This window comes from Brassica napus, chromosome A1 (assembly GCF_020379485.1).
Source record: "Brassica napus cultivar Da-Ae chromosome A1, Da-Ae, whole genome shotgun sequence".
Classification (NCBI taxonomy): domain Eukaryota; kingdom Viridiplantae; phylum Streptophyta; class Magnoliopsida; order Brassicales; family Brassicaceae; genus Brassica; species Brassica napus.
Genome location: NC_063434.1, coordinates 28,116,477 through 28,134,952, shown reverse-complemented (window position 1 = coordinate 28,134,952; position 18,476 = coordinate 28,116,477). Strand labels below are relative to the sequence as shown.

The 18,476-nt window shown below is 35.4% G+C and overlaps 4 protein-coding genes across 6 annotated transcripts; 2 read left to right on the top strand and 2 right to left on the bottom strand.

Moving 5' to 3' along the window:
* The first annotated feature begins 121 nt into the window (after positions 1–121).
* LOC106346172 lies at positions 122–4,613 on the top strand. Its single transcript, XM_013785427.3, has 9 exons — positions 122–783; positions 878–2,141; positions 2,358–2,476; positions 2,658–3,221; positions 3,304–3,592; positions 3,682–3,847; positions 3,936–4,038; positions 4,105–4,282; positions 4,389–4,613. The coding sequence occupies exons 2-8, from the start codon at positions 1,104–1,106 to the stop codon at positions 4,220–4,222; spliced, it is 2,397 nt and encodes a 798-aa protein (XP_013640881.2). The 5' UTR covers positions 122–783; positions 878–1,103; the 3' UTR covers positions 4,223–4,282; positions 4,389–4,613.
* Positions 4,614–4,888: 275 nt separating this feature from the next.
* Positions 4,889–6,394, bottom strand: LOC106351140 (non-symbiotic hemoglobin 2). Its single transcript, XM_013790960.3, has 4 exons — positions 6,139–6,394; positions 5,925–6,039; positions 5,239–5,355; positions 4,889–5,163 (listed from the first exon to the last, which is right to left on the bottom strand). Exons 1-4 carry the CDS (start codon positions 6,240–6,242, stop codon positions 5,014–5,016), a joined length of 486 nt encoding a protein of 161 aa, XP_013646414.1. The 5' UTR covers positions 6,243–6,394; the 3' UTR covers positions 4,889–5,013.
* A 1,776-nt stretch (positions 6,395–8,170) lies between these two features.
* Positions 8,171–9,026, bottom strand: LOC106351139 (cyclin-dependent protein kinase inhibitor SMR1). Its single transcript, XM_013790959.3, has one exon. The coding sequence runs from the start codon at positions 8,757–8,759 to the stop codon at positions 8,379–8,381; it is 381 nt and encodes a 126-aa protein (XP_013646413.1). The 5' UTR covers positions 8,760–9,026; the 3' UTR covers positions 8,171–8,378.
* A 5,733-nt stretch (positions 9,027–14,759) lies between these two features.
* LOC106349701 (probable U3 small nucleolar RNA-associated protein 7) lies at positions 14,760–17,510 on the top strand. 3 transcript variants are annotated; one of them, XM_022689336.2, is made up of 9 exons: positions 14,760–14,933; positions 15,037–15,130; positions 15,217–15,282; positions 15,373–15,462; positions 15,558–15,690; positions 15,804–15,922; positions 16,012–16,079; positions 16,176–16,224; positions 16,309–17,510. In XM_022689336.2, the coding sequence occupies exons 2-9, from the start codon at positions 15,071–15,073 to the stop codon at positions 17,332–17,334; spliced, it is 1,611 nt and encodes a 536-aa protein (XP_022545057.2). In that variant the 5' UTR covers positions 14,760–14,933; positions 15,037–15,070; the 3' UTR covers positions 17,335–17,510. The 3 variants fall into 3 exon arrangements, with proteins under 3 accessions (XP_022545057.2, XP_013645129.3, XP_022545062.2); XM_013789675.3 differs by having other exon boundaries at positions 14,762–14,933; positions 15,043–15,130; XM_022689341.2 differs by having other exon boundaries at positions 14,768–14,933; positions 15,051–15,130.
* Positions 17,511–18,476: the final 966 nt, after the last annotated feature.

Sequence of the window (18,476 nt, the reverse complement as noted above, 5' to 3'; positions counted from 1 at the left end):
ACCCTCAAACATTGGTACGCATTCCTTTTTGTCGGAATGTCTACCAGACACTCCTTTACCACTAAGCCAACGTCTCGTTGGTTCATCAGAAAATTACAATAAACCGAGACAGCTACATGATTTTTGTATCATGAGTTTTCTGATTTTTTTGGTTGGATCAAGGAACATTGTTTCACGAGAAGATACGTTAATAAAACCGGTTTGTCACTACCCTTCACGAGGAACCAGTGAGAGCTACGTACCCTCGTTAACGAAATTCAAGTCTCTAGGTTGGTGGGGATACCACAAAAGCTTTGTCCATTACATAGACTGAAGTTCTTATAAGGTCCTTCATTGAATTACTCATTAGAATCCTTTGAATCACTACATACCTCCAGTGTGACAAGGTTCTTCTTGAATCATTGATTAGTACCTTTTCCAATTAAAATTAAAAAGTCTAGCAACAACTTAAAAGCGTCGAAAATAAAGGAGTAAACAAATCATGAAGCCCTGCTTTTCTTGTTTCTTCTGTGACGAACCCATCCATTGAGGAGTGATTTTATTTTCTGAATTATGATTAATGATTTTTAATTTAATTAATTTTTTTTTAATTCGTGGCTTATCTAATGACCATTGGCATTTTGGCACCTCTCTCTCTTGTGCCATATATAAACTGCCGGCTCTCTCCTTCTTCCTCAATCTTTCCAGATTTTTCTCCGTTTAATTTTAGCAACCTTTATCGATTTTATTTTTAACTTGCTTGTTTTTCGTTTCGCCATTGACCAAGTTACTCGAAGAAAAAAGGTATGTCTCGATCATCTTTTCCCGGTTAATTTCGCAATTTCGATCCGATTGTTTCGCATCGGAAGTAATCAAAGTTTTTTTTTTTCTTCTTCAGGAAAGTGAAAATTTAGGGATTTTTTTCTGGGCGATTATTGTATATGATTATCATCAGGTGCGATTACAATTGAGTGCAAATTGTTTTGGATGTGGAGATGTTGTGCTATCAATCATGATTGTGTTCCTTTGGTTTAGATTCTGAGTGTGATGAAGCTTTTGTGTACATTTTGATAAATTTGATTTAGAAAAAAAAAAAATAGAAAAGGGAGGGAACAATTGTGAGGATGACTGATATTGATCCTTTGCATCAAAAACCTGACTCTATGGATGGTTTTGAGGACTTCATGGATGAAGATTGCATCTCATTTGAGTCTTGCAGCACAATTCACAATCCTGACAATGACCACCATGATCAAGAAGATGAACAACCTCTTAGGAGGAGGAGAAGGTCTGACCACCTCCATCAAGGTGGTGGTGATGATATAGCAGAATCCTCTGCCGCCCGGCAGTCCAGGATTCTCAGCCGCTGGGCTGCCAGGCAGGCACAGGAGATGATCACCACCATCGAGAGGAGGAACCGTGAGTCTGAGCTCATCGCCATCGCTGGCTTGCACGCTGTCTCCACGCTGGACTCGTCTTTCCTTAGGGAGGAGACGCCGAGGACTCAGGCGTCTCCTCCCACTTCTTCCGGGCGGGCGCCTGAGAGGCCGAGGCCGAGGACTCAGGCGTCTGGGATTTTGCAGATGTGGAGAGAGTTGGAGGATGAGCATGTTTTGAACAGGGCGCGGGAGAGGATGAGGCTGAGGGTGAGGAGTGCTGACGTGGCTCAGGCGGAGAGTCAGGTGAGTGAGAGTGAGAATGGTTATGGTTCTTCTAGTAGAGAGCAGTCTCCTGATCTCGGCGATGTTGAGAGTGAGAGGGTGAGGAATATTGTGCGTGGATTGACAACGGATCATTCGTCTAATGTGAGAGAGAGAAGCGATGATAGCCGTAGAGGAGAGTGGCTTGGTGATACTGAGAGGGAGAGAGTGAGGATTATCAGGGAGTGGATGCAGATGACAAGTCAGCAGAGAGGAGGAGGAGGGGCTCGTGGGAGTCGAAGAGAAGATCAGCAACGGTCTCTTGGTTCACAAGATGAGAGAGCACAAGTTCAGAGTGAGGAAGGGAGACGGGAGCATACTCGTAGAGACTTGAGGAGGCTGCGAGGAAGGCAGGCGTTAGTTGATTTGCTCATGAGGATTGAACGAGAGCGACAGAGAGAGCTTCAGGGTTTGTTGGAGCATCGTGCTGTCTCTGATTTTGCTCATCGTAACCGGATTCAGGTTTGTTCTTAGGACATCATCTTTCTCTTCGTTGTTCAAACATTGATTGCATACTTATAAACAAGCTCTCTAGTTGTTGTTGTGATAAGAACCAAAGTTGTGAGGAGTATAAGACGTATTGTAGACTAAGATTAGGCGACTAACACCATATATATTAACTTAATGATGGAACCATAGGTCCTTGTAACTTTGATTTTAACTAAATTTTTTTCACAGTCGCTTCTTAGAGGAAGATTCTTGCGGAGTGAGACACCTTCAGAGGAAGTTAGAGCTCCATCAGTGGCAGCAAGTGAAATTCGCCAACTAAGAGAAAGACAAACAGTTTCGGGTTTGCGGTAAAAACTTGTGTCCTTTCCCTTTGAATGGTTGAACATTTACTTAGACTTGTCACATAGTCGTGTGATGTGTGGATATGTATTATATACTTGCGTCTCATTTACCTTCCCCCACTCATTGAAGATATGCATTTAGCTTACTCGGAGCTGCTTTCTCAGTATTGGTATTGATCTGTCACAGGGAAGGAGCTCGTGATAGGCCAGAAAGCAACACTAACGCCGATAACATCAATACAACCAGGAGTAACCAAATAACAGCTAATACTTCTGAGGATTCTCAGCTGCTAAATGAGAGTTTAAATTCTTCTAGACAGGGGAATGGTACCCCTCTCTTACCTAATGATTTGGGCAACTCGGGAAGTAACCAACCAAATCCAGATAGAAATTGGGATGGAGATACCAGTCAAGAAAGAGCTTGGTCTGAAGTTTTCACAACAGACGAGAGGCGAGATTTGCTGCAAGCAACGTTAAGCCAGTTCAGTGAAAGGGATAACGGGCCTGAAAACTCAGTTGGTGACCTGCACCAAGACGGAACTGGAAACAACTCAAATGAAACTGTTATAGTGGAAGGTCAGAGTGTATGGCCTGCAGATAACTCTAGACAATCTGATGGGAATCAGCCTGAGACGCGGTTTGGAGGCTCAAGGACTCGCCGTGTAGTACCAATGAGAAGATTAAACAGGCTCCATCTACCTGATGACGATAGTGTTAACAACAGCATTGAACTCCGGGAGCTACTAAGCAGGTGTGGAGATAATGGATTCGCTTTCACTTTCTTCCTGGCATCTAATTTTATTTGTTTAATGGAATTATATTCAATATTGTAGGAGAAGTGTTTCTAACCTTCTACGTAGTGGCTTCCGTGAGAATCTGGATCAATTGATACAGTCATATGTTGAGAGGAGAGGAGGAGGACTTGCTCACATCGACTGGGATTTTCAACCAGAAACGTTGGATTCTCAAGAACATCGTAGAGAGCAACAAGGGTTTCTACAGGACGAGGATCAGCTTGATGGCATCAATCAATCGCAAACGCTGCCAGCTCCACCAATGCCTCCACCACAGCCAATATGGCATCACACTAGCTACGCTCGTTCTTTGCATAGATCTGAATTTGTAAGGCTAAATTGGTTTCAGGCTTTTTGTTTGTTTGTTTGTTTGTTTGTTTCTTCTCTCTTATCAGCTTTTTGTTTCTGGTGGAATAGGAATGGGAGATAATGAACGACTTGAGAGGAGACATGGCGAGGCTTCAGCAAGGAATGAGTCATATGCAGAGGACTTTAGAAACTTGTATGGATATGCAGTCTGAGCTGCAGCGTTTGGTTAGACAAGAGGTCTCTGCAGCTTTAAACCAATCTCCTAGTGACAAAGGTTTTTTTATCTCCCTCCTTTCTATCCAAATTTCATCTCTAGTATGTATATCTAATGATATGTTTAATTAAATGGATGATGTTATCAGGTCTTGGACCAGGAACATCCGAAGATGGGTCAAGATGGGCTCATGTAAGGAATGGGACTTGTTGTGTCTGCTGCGATGCCGACATAGATGCCCTCTTGTACAGGTAAAATTGTTTGTGATTTACAGTACCAGAACTAGTGTCTGATCATATCTCTGTGTTAATATGTAGATGTGGGCACATGTGCACTTGCTCAAAGTGTGGTTACGAGCTGGTCCGAACCGGAGGGAAATGCCCGTTGTGTAGAGCGCCAATCCTTGAGGTTATACGAGCCTATTCTATCGCATAACCCCCTGTGAGATTGGAGAACAAGAGAATGGGATTTTTATTGATGTCTGAGAAAGAACAGGTTCGGAATCTTTTATATTATTCCAGAAACCTTCATTGTTTTTCTAAATCTTCCTCTAGTTTAAGTTCATGTTCGTCTCTAAGTTCTTGGAGCATTGTCTCTGCAGATTGTTTCAGCCATGTAAACTCTCTGAAAGGGATCAAACCAGGAGCATACACATATTTATTCTGACATCAGTTGTTTTTTTTTCAGTTGTTGAGTGTCATCATGTACCTCTGTTTAAAGAAAAACATAACTAATTGAGTGATATTTCACAAAAATGATGGGATGAAATAATCATATTTGTGCATACAGATACACCATTTGATAAATATAACTAATATTGTACGTTGATGCACATTTCATTTTAGTTAATTACATATTTATGGACACATTTCATTTCATTTTAGTTAATTAAATATAACTAATAAGCCACTAACTCACAATCTTCTTCCTCAATCAAAATCATGAGCCACGGCCCACTCTCTTACAATTTGTTAAATTTTTGCTTGATCCCCATATATAGACCATGTCAAGCCATGATTGATGATTGTATGATAGAACCGATCAAACCGGTTTCATTTGTCGGTTTAACTTTTAGCCGTACCTTCTTTCTCACAAAAAACATTTTCAAGAGAAACAAGGTACCATGTATCTCTTCTTATGATATCTCATAATCCTTATTCAAAAACAATGAACTGTAGAAAGTCAAAGTACCCAAATGATATAATGATATAATACCCAAATGATATTTAGGGTTTTTGTGAGTCTTCTTGTTTCATCTCGGCCTTAATGGCTAAAGCCAAGTGATCATAAGCCTTGGACCAAGCTCCTTCCACTTCTTCATTGTACTTCTCCCCCAACCCTTCTTTCAGTGTCCTCACCAATGCCTCTTTCACCACCTGAATCCACACACTCGCATTTATTTAGTTTCTTTTAGTTGGAAATTAATAAAAAATAATGTTAAGAAAAAATACCTCAAAGTGAGGATCAAGAACACCGCTCTTGAGATGAACAGAGCCCAAGTATTGGAGGGTTGTGTCAGCCACCACTACCTTTCCTTTCTCCCTCAGCTGTATTGCTGTCTCACATGTCTACACCCACAAAAAATATGTTTAAAACCATAAAATTGATATAGTTTTCATGGTTAAAAAACTAGGGTTTTCAAAACAGGTCTTTAGTAGATATCTGTCTAACCACTGGCTTATAGTTTTACTTATTCCTACTTTACCAACTAAATATAAGCCAAACTGAACCACTTGGATTCTTCAGTAATATTTATCTGGTGATATATAGGAAAATGTATGTTTGTGAATGTCAAAAAAGAAGGAAGATGTATGTTTGTTTTAAGTGGATTATACGAATGAGCCAATATAATTTAATTGTTCTTTACTAAGACGAACCAATAATATTATCTCCAAGAAGAAGACAAAGCCAACTAGCCAAGTTCAAACAAGATAGACCGCTATCGTGTGCACATGTCTACGCGAATATAGAATGTATGATGTAAACGGACGAGTCAATAAAGATTCTTAATTAGCTGTCATAATGGGCCATTTTAACTAAGATTATGATACGATTCTATGCAAGTCACACACACACACACATACATATATGTATAAATCACAAAACAGAATATTAAACAAAAAAGGCAAGTAAATACCATCTTGAAGACTTTAACAGCATGAGCTTTGAGTTTAGGATTGTTATGAGGGACTTCATCTGTGTCTCTTAGGAAAGAGAACATGTCCTTTGCTGCTGGTGCTATCTCCAGTATCCTATATATATATATATATACATCATTATATTGTTTACAACCTCACATATATAAACAACATACATAGATTTGTATAAAGGTTTTATGTAGATATGATTACTGTGAGAAGAAGTGAAGACTGTATTTGGGGATATCTTGCTTTAGTATCTCCCAAGACTCCTTCACCAAAGCTTCTTGCTTCTCCGTAAACACAATCTCTCCCATCTCTCTCTTCTGAGCTCTCTCTTTCTCTCTCAAACTTGAGACCTATATTAAATATGCTGCTAAAACTTTCACTACATTCGCTCGAATATTAACTATTTATCATGGGCCTGATGGCCCTTACAAGATCCCAAGGGATGTCCGGTCCGATACACATTGGATCTACACATCTTTATAGAACTTCATCGCCAATAAACCAAACCAAACAAAAATGGAACTGTTGTTTTCCCATGTAAACCGGTTGGATAGAGTTGTTCTTTAGAATTATGTTTTCTACCGATCAAAATTTGATATAATCATATATTCATATGGGCAACTGACAGAACCAAAGTGTGTAAACTAAACTAAACCTTTGATTCATAAGAAACGTTTTAGTCAAATTTGTTTAAAACCAAACAGATGCCTCTTAGTGAATCAAAACAAAGCCGAAGTTATATATATTTGTAATTTTGTTTGATTTTTGAAATACTTTTTCTTACAAGAGAAAGTAAATAAATACATTAATTAGTCAGGAAAATATAGCTCATCTTACATGCGACATGATGATACCGTTATGCCTTTTTTTTAAACTTGAAAGCATGCATTCATAAATCACGGCATACCGTTATGCCTTTTTGTTTTAATAAAAGAGACGATACGGTATATACACACTTGATTTTCTCCTATTGTATAACAGAACAACTCAATCATGAAGAAGTGAAAAAGAGTAGCTTATGTTGTAAGACAGTTTACTTGTTGGTTGCGTAGACATGGCTCCTCTTTCGTAGCTGCAGGACCATATCATTACCTCTATATTTAATTTCCATTCAAATTTATTGGTCTAATAAAATAACGTCCATTAATTCAGTTTGTCTCAGGACCATATAATTACTCTACATTTAATTTTGTTGGTCTGGTGAGTAATCTTCTTCTTTCTGTACCCCAGTAAAAGTGAAAGCAATCTAGATTTTCACTACATGTTAACATATGGCATATGCATAATTCCCGGTCACCAAACGAATTAGCTGGGATTCATTTCAATAATCTTTTCCAAGTACAATGTGATGGTTTTGGAGATTGTAAAGAATTAACGGATGAGTATCAACTTCGGACTCTGAAATCTTTAGAATAATTTCTAATAAGTACTATACTTTACAAAAATGAATGGCATAGTATCTACAGATCCCAAAGTTGTGTCTACCGGCCGGTCAAATTGTCAGAAGCAAGCATGACTTTCTGATCAAAATATAGTTTAGATAAGTTCATTTGCATACTTTATTTGCTAAGCTATACTAAATATAGTTTAGATATTAGCATAAATCAAGGCTTCATTTTCTCTGCGTTGTTGCTTTCACAAAGTAAGACACGCAACAGATACATCTTCTACCAAATTAGCACCTAATACTTGTAAACGTCATTCATTAGCATTTTTGATAACCTAATAACTGCTATATATAATATTTATTAGAAATTTCTTTCAACTAATGAAAGTGACTGAATGAAATTTTTGATAGACGATTATAACTAAATTATAATATTAATTATATATACATATTTTTGAAAATTTTGACATAACTTACCAAAGATATATAAATCTGCATGAAAATAAAAAAATTGGCGTCTGAGGCATTATTATATATATGAAACTATAGCAGATTATGAACTTTCTTTCATTTAATTTTCTTGATTGAGTTGCATAAATGCAATGATTTCATATATATTTAAACGAACATGTTACCACCACCTAGCAATGCTCACTGGTAAGATTTAATGTGCCTGCAGGCTGCAGATGTTTTGGTTCATAACTCTTTGTTAGTTGTAGAAGTCGAAATTTTTACTGATTTGAACTTTGCGAATTTACTATTTTCACCTACGACGCTGGAAGATAATAAGTCGATCATGTCTGCTATAAATGGTATAAATATCCCAATTATTATTAGAAAACTTGGCAATTGGAATTAAATTTCATTTATACGGAATTTACAACAACGACACCTCCATGCGAAATTAATAGAGAAAATTAATATGCGGTTGCAGAAAATTATCCGTCCATTTTATAAATATAAAATAAATAAGAAACTTATAATAATCTTTTAATTTATATATGAGTTCACAATATTTCCAGTAAAACTGTAAAAATGTAAATTCTTGAACTAAGGCTCATCTTCGGACACAAGAAGGATAACTTCTCCTTCGTTTCGCTGTGGTCGACGTGTCACTATAAACGGAGGTGAAGAAACGGTCTATCTCTTCCCTATTCATGATAACCTCACAAGTCGACACTAAGAGCTTCCTCTTACACGATCTGATCATCAAAGCCGCCGTAGCAGATGGTTTTGACGGCTGTGGACGAGGTTTTCGTGGCGGGGGAGGTGGAGAATCTAGGACGGGAGGAATCTTGTGTTCTTGAGATGTGGGTGTGCTGCAACTAAAGCCATCTTCTTCACCGCCTTCGTTAATGTTTCTTGTGGTTTTGGATTGGATCTTGATGGTTGCTGGGAAGTTGAATTTGGACAGATCTTGTATTAAATCAAGATCCATATCTGAAGTATGTTCTTGTTTGCTGTGGAAGTTTTTTTTTTGTGGATGTAGAAAACTTGTTGGGGAAGTGAGGTTGAGAGGGGGTTGTTATATGTGTTTGTGTCTTTACATACACATATATATATAGATACATAAAGTTAGAATGTCGCATTTGGAAACGAAAGTTACCTTTTGACATGATTGAGAGAAAAATAAAATGAAGATTTTTTTTTTTTTTTTTTGAACACAAAAATGAAGATAAGCAATGTAAATATATAAGAAGGAGAATGGACGTAAATTTCTGAATTTAGTAAAATAGAGTATTACTAAGGAAGGGATGATAAATTCACTTGTATAGTTGTATTTGTATGTATGTACAACTAGAGCACACGTGGTTCGCCATTTTGATAGAGTTTACCTAGTTTTCTGAATAATGTTTTTTTTTTTTTTTCAATGAGTTTTTAATGGAATAATATTGTATTCGGTAAATAGCGAGGCATCTTAGAAACTCTTATAGGGAATGTTTAAATGCTCTTTAGTCTCTATGATTTTATCAATAAAATGCAGCTAATTTAATGATTGCCATGGTAAATTAATCTTAAGGAAACGTTGTTTAACCAAAAGTAATTTCGAAAAATGATCTACTAAAATGTTTTTTGGTATTATCTACTAACATGTTTTGCAGTGTTAAAACCGGTCGAGAATTGTTTTTTTGGTTTTGAAGTAAAATTAATGTCGGACAAATGCACATGAATATAATGAAAAGAGTGCAAGACTCCAACGAGAAGTGGTATAGAGAGCGTAGATAAACATCGCTCACACTGTTAATTTAGACGACCGTAGTTCAGATCACGCTGAACACATTAGCGATCATTATGTGAATAAAACGGTATCTAATGTTACAGTGTTTTTTTTTTACCTTTTTAGGATGGTTCAGGAATATAAACCCCACCGTCACACAAGGGTAGCATCCCCATGCATAAATTTATATGGAAATAAGAATTTATGGGCAGAGACAGTTGAGACGTTACAATTCAGGTTTTGTTTTGTTCAGCTTTAAATTATCCATCAAAACTCATCACTTGGTTAGACAATAATTTGTTTTCTTCTAAATATGAAATGTTTTTTAATTAAAAGGTCTAAGATTTTTGAGTACAACATGCATACAGCATATTTATATATGACTATAACTTTTGCTGTAATGTAAATGTTTTGAATACTAATAATAAAACCTTACAAATTCTGGGAGACTAAAGTTTTCGTAAATAAACAAAAGACAAACTAAACTGTGAGTTTGGAAACGCAGTAAAGCTCAGAATGAATTAAAGGGCCACAACAAATGAAACAAACGCAAATGGTGTTCTTGTACTATCGGTCTCCTATCTAAAGACGTGTGGGTTATGGTCTCAGCAATAACATTAAAGCCTGTATATATACAGAAACTTTCACTTGATAAGAAAAAAAAAACTATGTCCTTCAAAAAGAAACTATAAACCATCAAAATAATAGTAATACCGTTATAGGTAAAGTAAAGTACATACACAGTAAATATAAATCCAGATCAACGTCTTATCAAAGATCTCAAACATAAAGTTTGGTTATAAATACATGTGTCTTGTACCTACTACGACCTAAAGAACATGGCATGTGTTTGGATTAATTAAACACTAGTCCATGCATCATAATATTTTATGTAAACAATTTATTGGAATCAGTTTTGTGTTTTTCTCCTTAGTTAATTAAATGTCCATTGTGAGAAGTTGTATAATCTTTGTGACATTATGATCTCAAGATATACGATGGACCACCAACGTTTTACACGCCGACTTTAATAATATACATAATATACCATGCCATATATAACAATTATTAGGCTGTAGTTTGCTACTAGGTAGCTAGTTGTGTACTCTTGTGTTCGTAGATAGTTCTGATTCAATTCCTATTAGTGGTTGCAGTTTGGTCTATATATTTGTTTCATAAGATATAATAATGAAACTACAGTCTATATATGGTTTGGTACGATTTAGCTTTAGTTTATTATACTTTCATACGTCCTTTTTTTTGTCATCATTGTGCTGTATATGTCGTATTTGAAGTTAGATTTGATCGCTCTGAACATGTATACACTAGCCGCGCTGCGTGATGTATTGATGATATAAATTACAAATGCAGTGTAAATATACGGCAAAGTATGACATATTTTTGGACATGACACGTAACTAGTGCATGTGGTGATGACTGATGATATAGAGTAGATCTGTGGAAGTGAGTCAGTCAGAATATCCAAATAAAAAAGTACAGAAGTGGAAAGATCCATATGATCGCTCGCAGGAGATCTCGATCTCGTGCCTTTGCTTTATTTATTTATGTTTTTTGTCAACCTTCGCTCTCTCTTTTTTTTTCATTAATTTTTTGGGTTATTCTTAACTTTTTTGGTGGGGTGGTCTATCGACATTGACACGTTTTCTAGTTTGATTTAGGTACAAAGGGAGGTTTGCACAGAAATATATGTAAATGGAATCAGGATAAGCCGATGTTATCTATGAGGCTACGAAACCATACAATCACAATCAAACAATCTGTAGCATTTGTAATCCATCAATTCAATTATACTCGAGAGGTTGAAGTTTTGGTGGTCCAGCTAGCAACTACAGTTGTTTGTTTTGGCCTAACCGAGCCGTCTAAAAATGAATCGGGATATTAAAACATTGGAAGTCCGTAAAGTCCTAAAAAAATTAATTGCATAGAAAAAAGAATCTGAATCTACAATGAAATCATAGCTTAATAGACAGCAGATCTTGTTTTAACCGGTTTCAACATATATATTCCTATAAATGGACAAGTTCATGAACCAGAAGAGGACATAAAATCAGATTAAAGTCCTAGATCTATAGTACTTTGGTTGATCGATTAAAAGTTCTACACTATCAGACCAATATTAAAAGATATATTCATAATATTAACAACTTGAGTTGGAGAAAAATTTCTTAGTATTTTAAATGTATGAAACACTATGGCCCTACATTACAGGGTGAAAGCAAAGACTATACATCGTAGAAGCAAGAATCACTATTACAGGTGGATGAAAAAGAATACAAACCTAATTGATAAGAATGAGTTGTTTTTTTTTTTTGGCAAAAATCCATATAGTTCGATCAAATCCACACAACATAGGATTCTAAAGTATTTCTGTTTTTTTACTCGAATGCATTTAAACTTTTAATTATATGTTATACGGAAAATTTGTATGCCAACAAAGAAGAAAGACACATGACTATGTCTCATATTACGATCATATAAAATGAAAAGGTCCAAGTAATCTTGGATCCGAATGAAAGTAAATAAAATAAAAATGGTTTTAAATTCGTAATAAATCTTGATAGTAAAATAATATTGTGGTGTGTGTGAAAAAAAAAATTGTGGTGTGTGATATCTAGACTAAAGAACTAGGTTCCGAACCCGCCATATTCTTAATTTATACAAAATGTGAGTATATGCCTCATTTATGATAGCAACCATCATTTACTATAACTGTTACCCGGATCGACGACCGACATTGTAAGGCACATGATAATGTGTCAATGAGGCACCGGATGGTAACGTAGTGTGAAACTGTCAATAACACAATCTATTATGATATAAGTATATGAAGAATAAACTATAGTATCTACTCTTTCTTGCGTTGTTACTTGATTGCATTTGGAAAGGTTTTGATCCGTGACCGTAAGAACTATGTTTAGGACCATATTGTATGAATATTTTCTCGAAATTATGTTACTTTCTTTTTGGGCAACTCTCAAAATTTATGTTACTAAATTTAGTCAGTATATCCGAATATAAGTGATTCCACATGCATATTGTGATGCATGTGTATCTGATAATGTATAGAGCTAATTTACACGCTGACCAAATCTAACTTATCTACAAACTATATATTGTAAAGCGAAAGTTAAAAAAAAACTATATTGTAAAGCTCGATATATTGCATATATTAGGTATATATATATCTGAGTGGTATTTTATGGTATTACTTGCATTTACGTATTGATATGAATAGAAATAATATAAATGACTAGCGTTTTTTTTTGAAAAAGATAAATGACTAGCATTTACCACCGTTTTAGCATTTTATGTGTTGTAGTGTACAATGTAGACAAAGAAAGCAAGTAAAACGTAACGTGCATGGCCTCCAAATCATGAATTATTCCTGTATTCTTTTTGTTATTTATTATTATACTAATATACTTAGCTATTTCACAATAGCAAATATACAAATATCATAAAATTCCAAAAACTATAGCAAATGACACCAAAAGTAAAGATAGGGAGGTGGCTCTCCCTTGGATGTTTAGGGAACATATTCAATTGTCTCCCTATCATAGAGATGAACGGATGTATGATTGCATCGATCACACAACTTAAAAATGACATGTATATCAACTCTATTAATTAACCAAGGAAAGTTATCGAAGTACGTTAATGTATTATGATACTAGTTGTTACATGTTATATCATTGCTAGACGAGCCAAGTCCTAACTCCTAACTAGCAACATGCGGGTCACAGATTTATTTATTATTATCAACATCAGATTTGTTACTTTCTTAATCTATTCGTAGAAACTTCTTACAATTCTGTTAGATTTTGAGGAAAATTAGGAAACGATTATAATTGGATGTAAATTCATTATATTTATGAAAATATTGATAATACTATATAAGAGCATCTCAAAAAGACTCTCTTGCAAACTCTATATTTGAAGTTTTAAAGTGTTTTTCTCAAAAATAAAACTTCAAATTTAACTTTAAAATTATTTGTAATTTACACTATGATTTTTATGTTTGTCATAATTAATATAAATCCATAAAACTTTTGTAAATAACTAGCACATATATAAAAATATTACAATAAAATTAATTAATAAAATCTTACACTATATATAAAATTATAAGAAATACATAATTAAATATTACAATACAAGCAAAATACAATATTAAGATATCAAATATTTGGAGTTTCTTTTTGTATATTATATGGATCCGGTTCGCAAAGGAATACATAATTAAATATTAAAATACAAGCAAAATACAATATTAAGATATCAAATATTTGGAGTTTCTTTTTGTATATTATATGGATCTGGTCCGCAAAGGCCATGATTGAGAATGGTTAAAATTACTTTCGTTATGCTCCATCTTCGGTTACACAAAATTTGTTTGGACAATATTTTAAAGGTTCCAAACTAAATTTACTAGACTATTAGTGTTGTTGTAGAATTTAATTTTATGTAATAATTATATCTTCATGTATTTTTTTATTAAGTTTCTTTTGTAATATTTTTGTTGTCTAATTCTAGTTTTATAAGATTATAAATCTTTTTATTAAGAATCTTTTGTAATATTCTTGTTGTCTAATTTTAGTTTTAAAAGATTATAAATCTTATTTTAAAATTCTCATTTAATTTATGTGTAAAATTTGAATTTTATAAAAATAAATTTGAAATATTTATGATATAATCTTTTTAAAAAGATTAAACAATAAATGAAAAATACTTAAGAATCATGAATGTGATGTGTAATTAATTATAAAGATCAAAATATAAATAACAAGATGAATCTTCAAAAACCTGGAGATGTTCTCAGTGTAATCAAATTATTAAAATCAAAACTAATCCTGAAAAGCACAGAATTGGAATCCAATGTTTTTTGCGCTAGCCGCTAGTTAACAAAATATATTAAAAATAATAACAAACAATATATGTCCTACAACTCCAAGAACAGGATGGTCCGTTACGGGATCACTTTCAAGAAATGGGTCAAAACATTAAAGCTATGCTATACAAAAATATAAAAATAATATTTTTTTGGTTTCCATACACTAATATTTATATACAAAATATAATTTTCAAATATGAAAGTTGTTTTGTATACAATAGGCTTCCTTCAGACCAGGCCCAATTGCGAGTTATCGAGGCCCACTCAAAAGATTTCCTCTTTTATTTTGTTTTTTAAAACCCTTAAAAAATTACAAAACCCTCAAACCTAATCAGCAAGAGGATCGTTGTCGGAGCTCTCAGTGTCTCTCTCGCCCATTAACACAATTTTCTGCTAAACCCTAATTCACGCCGTCTCCTTTAAAACTCAAAGCTTCACCGTCGCGTGTTCTTCTGCTTCCTCGCCGCCTTCTCTAATCTCAGGTGAATCTAATTTAAAGTTTCAATCTTTTCTTACGTTTGTCTCAATCTTCCTAGCTCGTAGCTGATTCAGGATTCAATTGGAATGAATAACAATCTAATTTAGGTTTAGGTTATAAGACGTACTTGCAAGTATCAAGATGGAGGTTGCTTTAGAGGATAACAATCTCATGGAGAAGGTCCTGCCTCCTGATGAGCAGGTAACTACTACCTTTAGAGTCTCAAAACACTTTATTGTTTGTGGGTTTCGATAAAGTTAAAACCTTTGCTTTAAATTTGTTTGCAGGAGATCGATGTTGAGTTGGAGGCTAAAGAAAAGAAGTATCTTAGAGGAGAAGGTGCTAACTTAGAGGTATATATAACACACAAGAGTTTTAATGATTGTTGCTTTTGGTTTTGGAGAATGCAGAAGTTGAGTGTTTGTTTCTTCATGTTCTTGCAGTCATTGAAAGATAAGAAACTAAAGACTCAGCTTGCTTCACGAGAGAAGCTGTATGGCAAATCTGCAAAAGCTGCTGCTAAAATTGAGAAGGTAAGTTTTACTCCTTGAGTCACTTTGATTCCTCTGTTCTTGGTTTTGGAATATTAATTACTGTCTTGTTATCTGGTTTGTGTTTATTTATGTAGTGGCTCTTGCCGGCTTCGGCAGGGTACTTGGAGACTGAGGGTTTAGAGAAGACTTGGAGGATCAAGCAGACGGATATTGCCAAAGAAGTAGATTTATTAAGCTCAAAAAACCAATATGACATAGTGCTCCCAGGTAAATGGTCTATAGCTTCTTCTATCACATGTTATGCATATATAATTTGTAGTTTGGTTAATCTGTGTGACAAATACTCTCTTTGTTATGTGTGTTTCTGAACAAATGTGTAGATTTTGGACCTTACAAACTTGATTTTACTGCAAGTGGTCGGCATATGCTAGCTGGTGGTCGCAAAGGCCACCTTGCTCTTGTAGACATGATGAATATGAACTTGATCAAAGAGATACATGTGAGTTTGTTATTTCATATTTTATTCAAGGCTTTTTGTATGTATTTTTTTTTGATTTGGTTCTTGACAGAAGTTGATGTTATCTGCAGGTAAGAGAAACAGTACGTGATGTTGCATTCCTGCACAATGACCAGTTCTTTGCAGCTGCTCAGAAGAAGTATGTAGTTAAAACATCACCTTATGTATGCTTTGCCTCCTTCTGTCTTGGAGGGTGCTTGGACTTATACTTTAACTCCTCAACTTTCTTTTACAGGTATTCTTATATTTACGCGAGAGATGGAACTGAGCTCCATTGTCTGAAGGTGAGGCTTACTGTCTTTTTTTTGTTGATATACAACTATATGGATCAAATAATGAAACTTACACCTGTTCTTGCCTAACTTCAGGAGCGTGGTCCAGTAGCCAGACTCCGGTTCCTAAAGAACCATTTCCTCCTCGCATCAATAAACAAAATCGGTCAGCTACACTACCAAGACGTTACCTACGGCGACATGGTGGCTAGCATCAGAACAGGCAAAGGCAGAACAGACGTAATGGAAGTGAATCCCTACAACGGTGTAGTCGCCTTGGGACATTCCGGTGGAACCGTCACGATGTGGAAACCCACCAGCCAAGCACCTCTGGTCCAAATGCAGTGCCACCCTGGACCGGTCTCTGCTGTTGCCTTTCATCCGAACGGCCATCTCATGGCTACGTCTGGTAAAGAGCGCAAAGTCAAGATCTGGGACCTCCGCAAGTTCGAGGAGGTTCAGACCATCCACGGTTTCCACGCCAAGACGCTGAGTTTCAGCCAGAAAGGGTTGCTAGCGGCCGGGACTGGTTCGTTTGTTCAAGTTTTGGGAGACTCGAGTGGTGGTGGTGGTGGCTATAGTAGATACATGAGCCACTCGATGGTGAAAGGCTACCAGGTGGAGAAGGTTATGTTCAGACCGTACGAGGATGTTCTTGGGATCGGTCACTCGATGGGATGGTCCAGCGTCCTCATTCCAGGGTCCGGGGAGCCGAACTTTGATTCTTGGGTGGCTAATCCGTTTGAGACGTCGAAGCAAAGACGTGAGAAGGAAGTACACTTGCTTCTTGATAAGCTTCCACCTGAGACGATCATGCTTGATCCTTCGAAGATTGGGGCCATGAGGCCGTCGAGGAGGAAGGAGAGGCCTACGAGAGGGGAGATTGAGGTTGAGAAGGAGGTGGCTATAGAGGCTGCAAAGAGCGTTGAGATGAAGAAGAAGACGAAAGGGAGGAATAAGCCGAGTAAGAGGACTAAGAAGAAGAAGGAGTTGGTGGAGAATGCGAAGAAGACGTTCCCGGAGCTAGAACATAGCAATATTGCGGGGAAGAAGAGGAGGATCGGTGAAGATGCTGCGGCTGAGTTGCCTGCAAGTTTGAAAAGGTTTGCTAGAAAAAACTGAATGTCATGTGAACACACACACAGACAAGGTGGATGAGTTTGTGGCTCTATGTCTTAAGATTTTGTATCCTAGTGTTGTTTCCTTTTTTTTTGCCTTAACAATTGTTTCTATGAACTTAAACTTTGACGCTTTTGCATGATCTATATAATTTTGGTTGTCGGTTCGAGAAGATTAAATTCTTTGCTTAAAAATTTTCTAAAACCAATAAATAAGTAATAATCTTTAGTGTTGTTTTAAAATTTCTATCGTATTTTACATTTGTATTAATGTATCCTTAACTCTTTTTCAAGGTAAATGAGCATCTTTCAATTGTTTTTATCAGACAATTTAATAAAACTTCATAATGCTCCCTAAATTGATGGAATAACCACTATAAAATTATTAGTTTCTTGATAAACAGAGAGTACAAAGGTTCCAAACCTCTTTGAACATCATCATATGTTAGTGCAGGATGCAACTAGGCATTAAAACAATATTGTCATATTTTTTGAAATTTTCTCAAAATCTATGGGCTAACCCTTACAAAAATATTGAGTTTTTGGTAAATACTTTGTATACTGAAGCCTATAATCTTTAGTGTTGTTTTAAAATTTCTACCATATTTGACATTTGTATTAATGTATGCTAAACTCTTTTTCATGGTAAGTGAGCATCTTTCAATTGTTTTTATCAAATAATTGAATAAAACTTCATAATACTCCCTAAATCGATGGAATAACCACTATAAAGTTATTATTTTCTTGATAAACGGAGACGATAAAGGCTTCAAACCTCTTTGAAAATCATCATTTGTTAGTGTAGGATGCAACTAGGCATTAAAACAATATTGTCATATTTTTTGAAATTTTCTCAAAATCTATGGGCTAACCCCTAAAAAAATATTGAGTTTTTGGTAAATACTTTATATACTGAAGCCTATAATCTTTAGTGTTGTTTTAAAATTTCTACCATATTCTACATTTGTATTAATGTATGCTAAACTCTTTTTCATGGTAAATGAGCATCGTTCAATTGTTTTTATCAATTAATTTAGTAAATCTTCATAATACTCTCTAAATTGATGGAATAACCACTATAAAGTTATTATTTTCTTGATAAACGGAGACGACAAAGATTCCAAACCTCTTTGAACATCATCATAT

Bases quoted from the DNA above. Each gene is read 5' to 3' on its own strand.
- LOC106351140 (XM_013790960.3), bottom strand. From the start codon at position 6,242: ATGGGAGAGATTGTGTTTACGGAGAAGCAAGAAGCTTTGGTGAAGGAG. The intron at 6,040-6,138 runs GTAATCATATCT...ATATATATATAG, and splicing joins AGTCTTCACTTCTTCTCACA to GATACTGGAGATAGCACCAG. The intron at 5,164-5,238 runs GTATTTTTTCTT...GTGTGGATTCAG, and splicing joins TTCTTGATCCTCACTTTGAG to GTGGTGAAAGAGGCATTGGT.
- LOC106346172 (XM_013785427.3), top strand. From the start codon at position 1,104: ATGACTGATATTGATCCTTTGCATCAAAAACCTGACTCTATGGATGGT. The intron at 2,477-2,657 runs GTAAAAACTTGT...GATCTGTCACAG, and splicing joins CAAACAGTTTCGGGTTTGCG to GGAAGGAGCTCGTGATAGGC. The intron at 3,593-3,681 runs GTAAGGCTAAAT...CTGGTGGAATAG, and splicing joins CTTTGCATAGATCTGAATTT to GAATGGGAGATAATGAACGA.
- LOC106349701 (XM_022689336.2), top strand. From the start codon at position 15,071: ATGGAGGTTGCTTTAGAGGATAACAATCTCATGGAGAAGGTCCTGCCT. The intron at 15,691-15,803 runs GTAAATGGTCTA...ACAAATGTGTAG, and splicing joins ATATGACATAGTGCTCCCAG to ATTTTGGACCTTACAAACTT. The intron at 16,080-16,175 runs GTATGTAGTTAA...TTTCTTTTACAG, and splicing joins TTTGCAGCTGCTCAGAAGAA to GTATTCTTATATTTACGCGA.
- LOC106351139 (XM_013790959.3), bottom strand. From the start codon at position 8,759: ATGGATCTTGATTTAATACAAGATCTGTCCAAATTCAACTTCCCAGCA.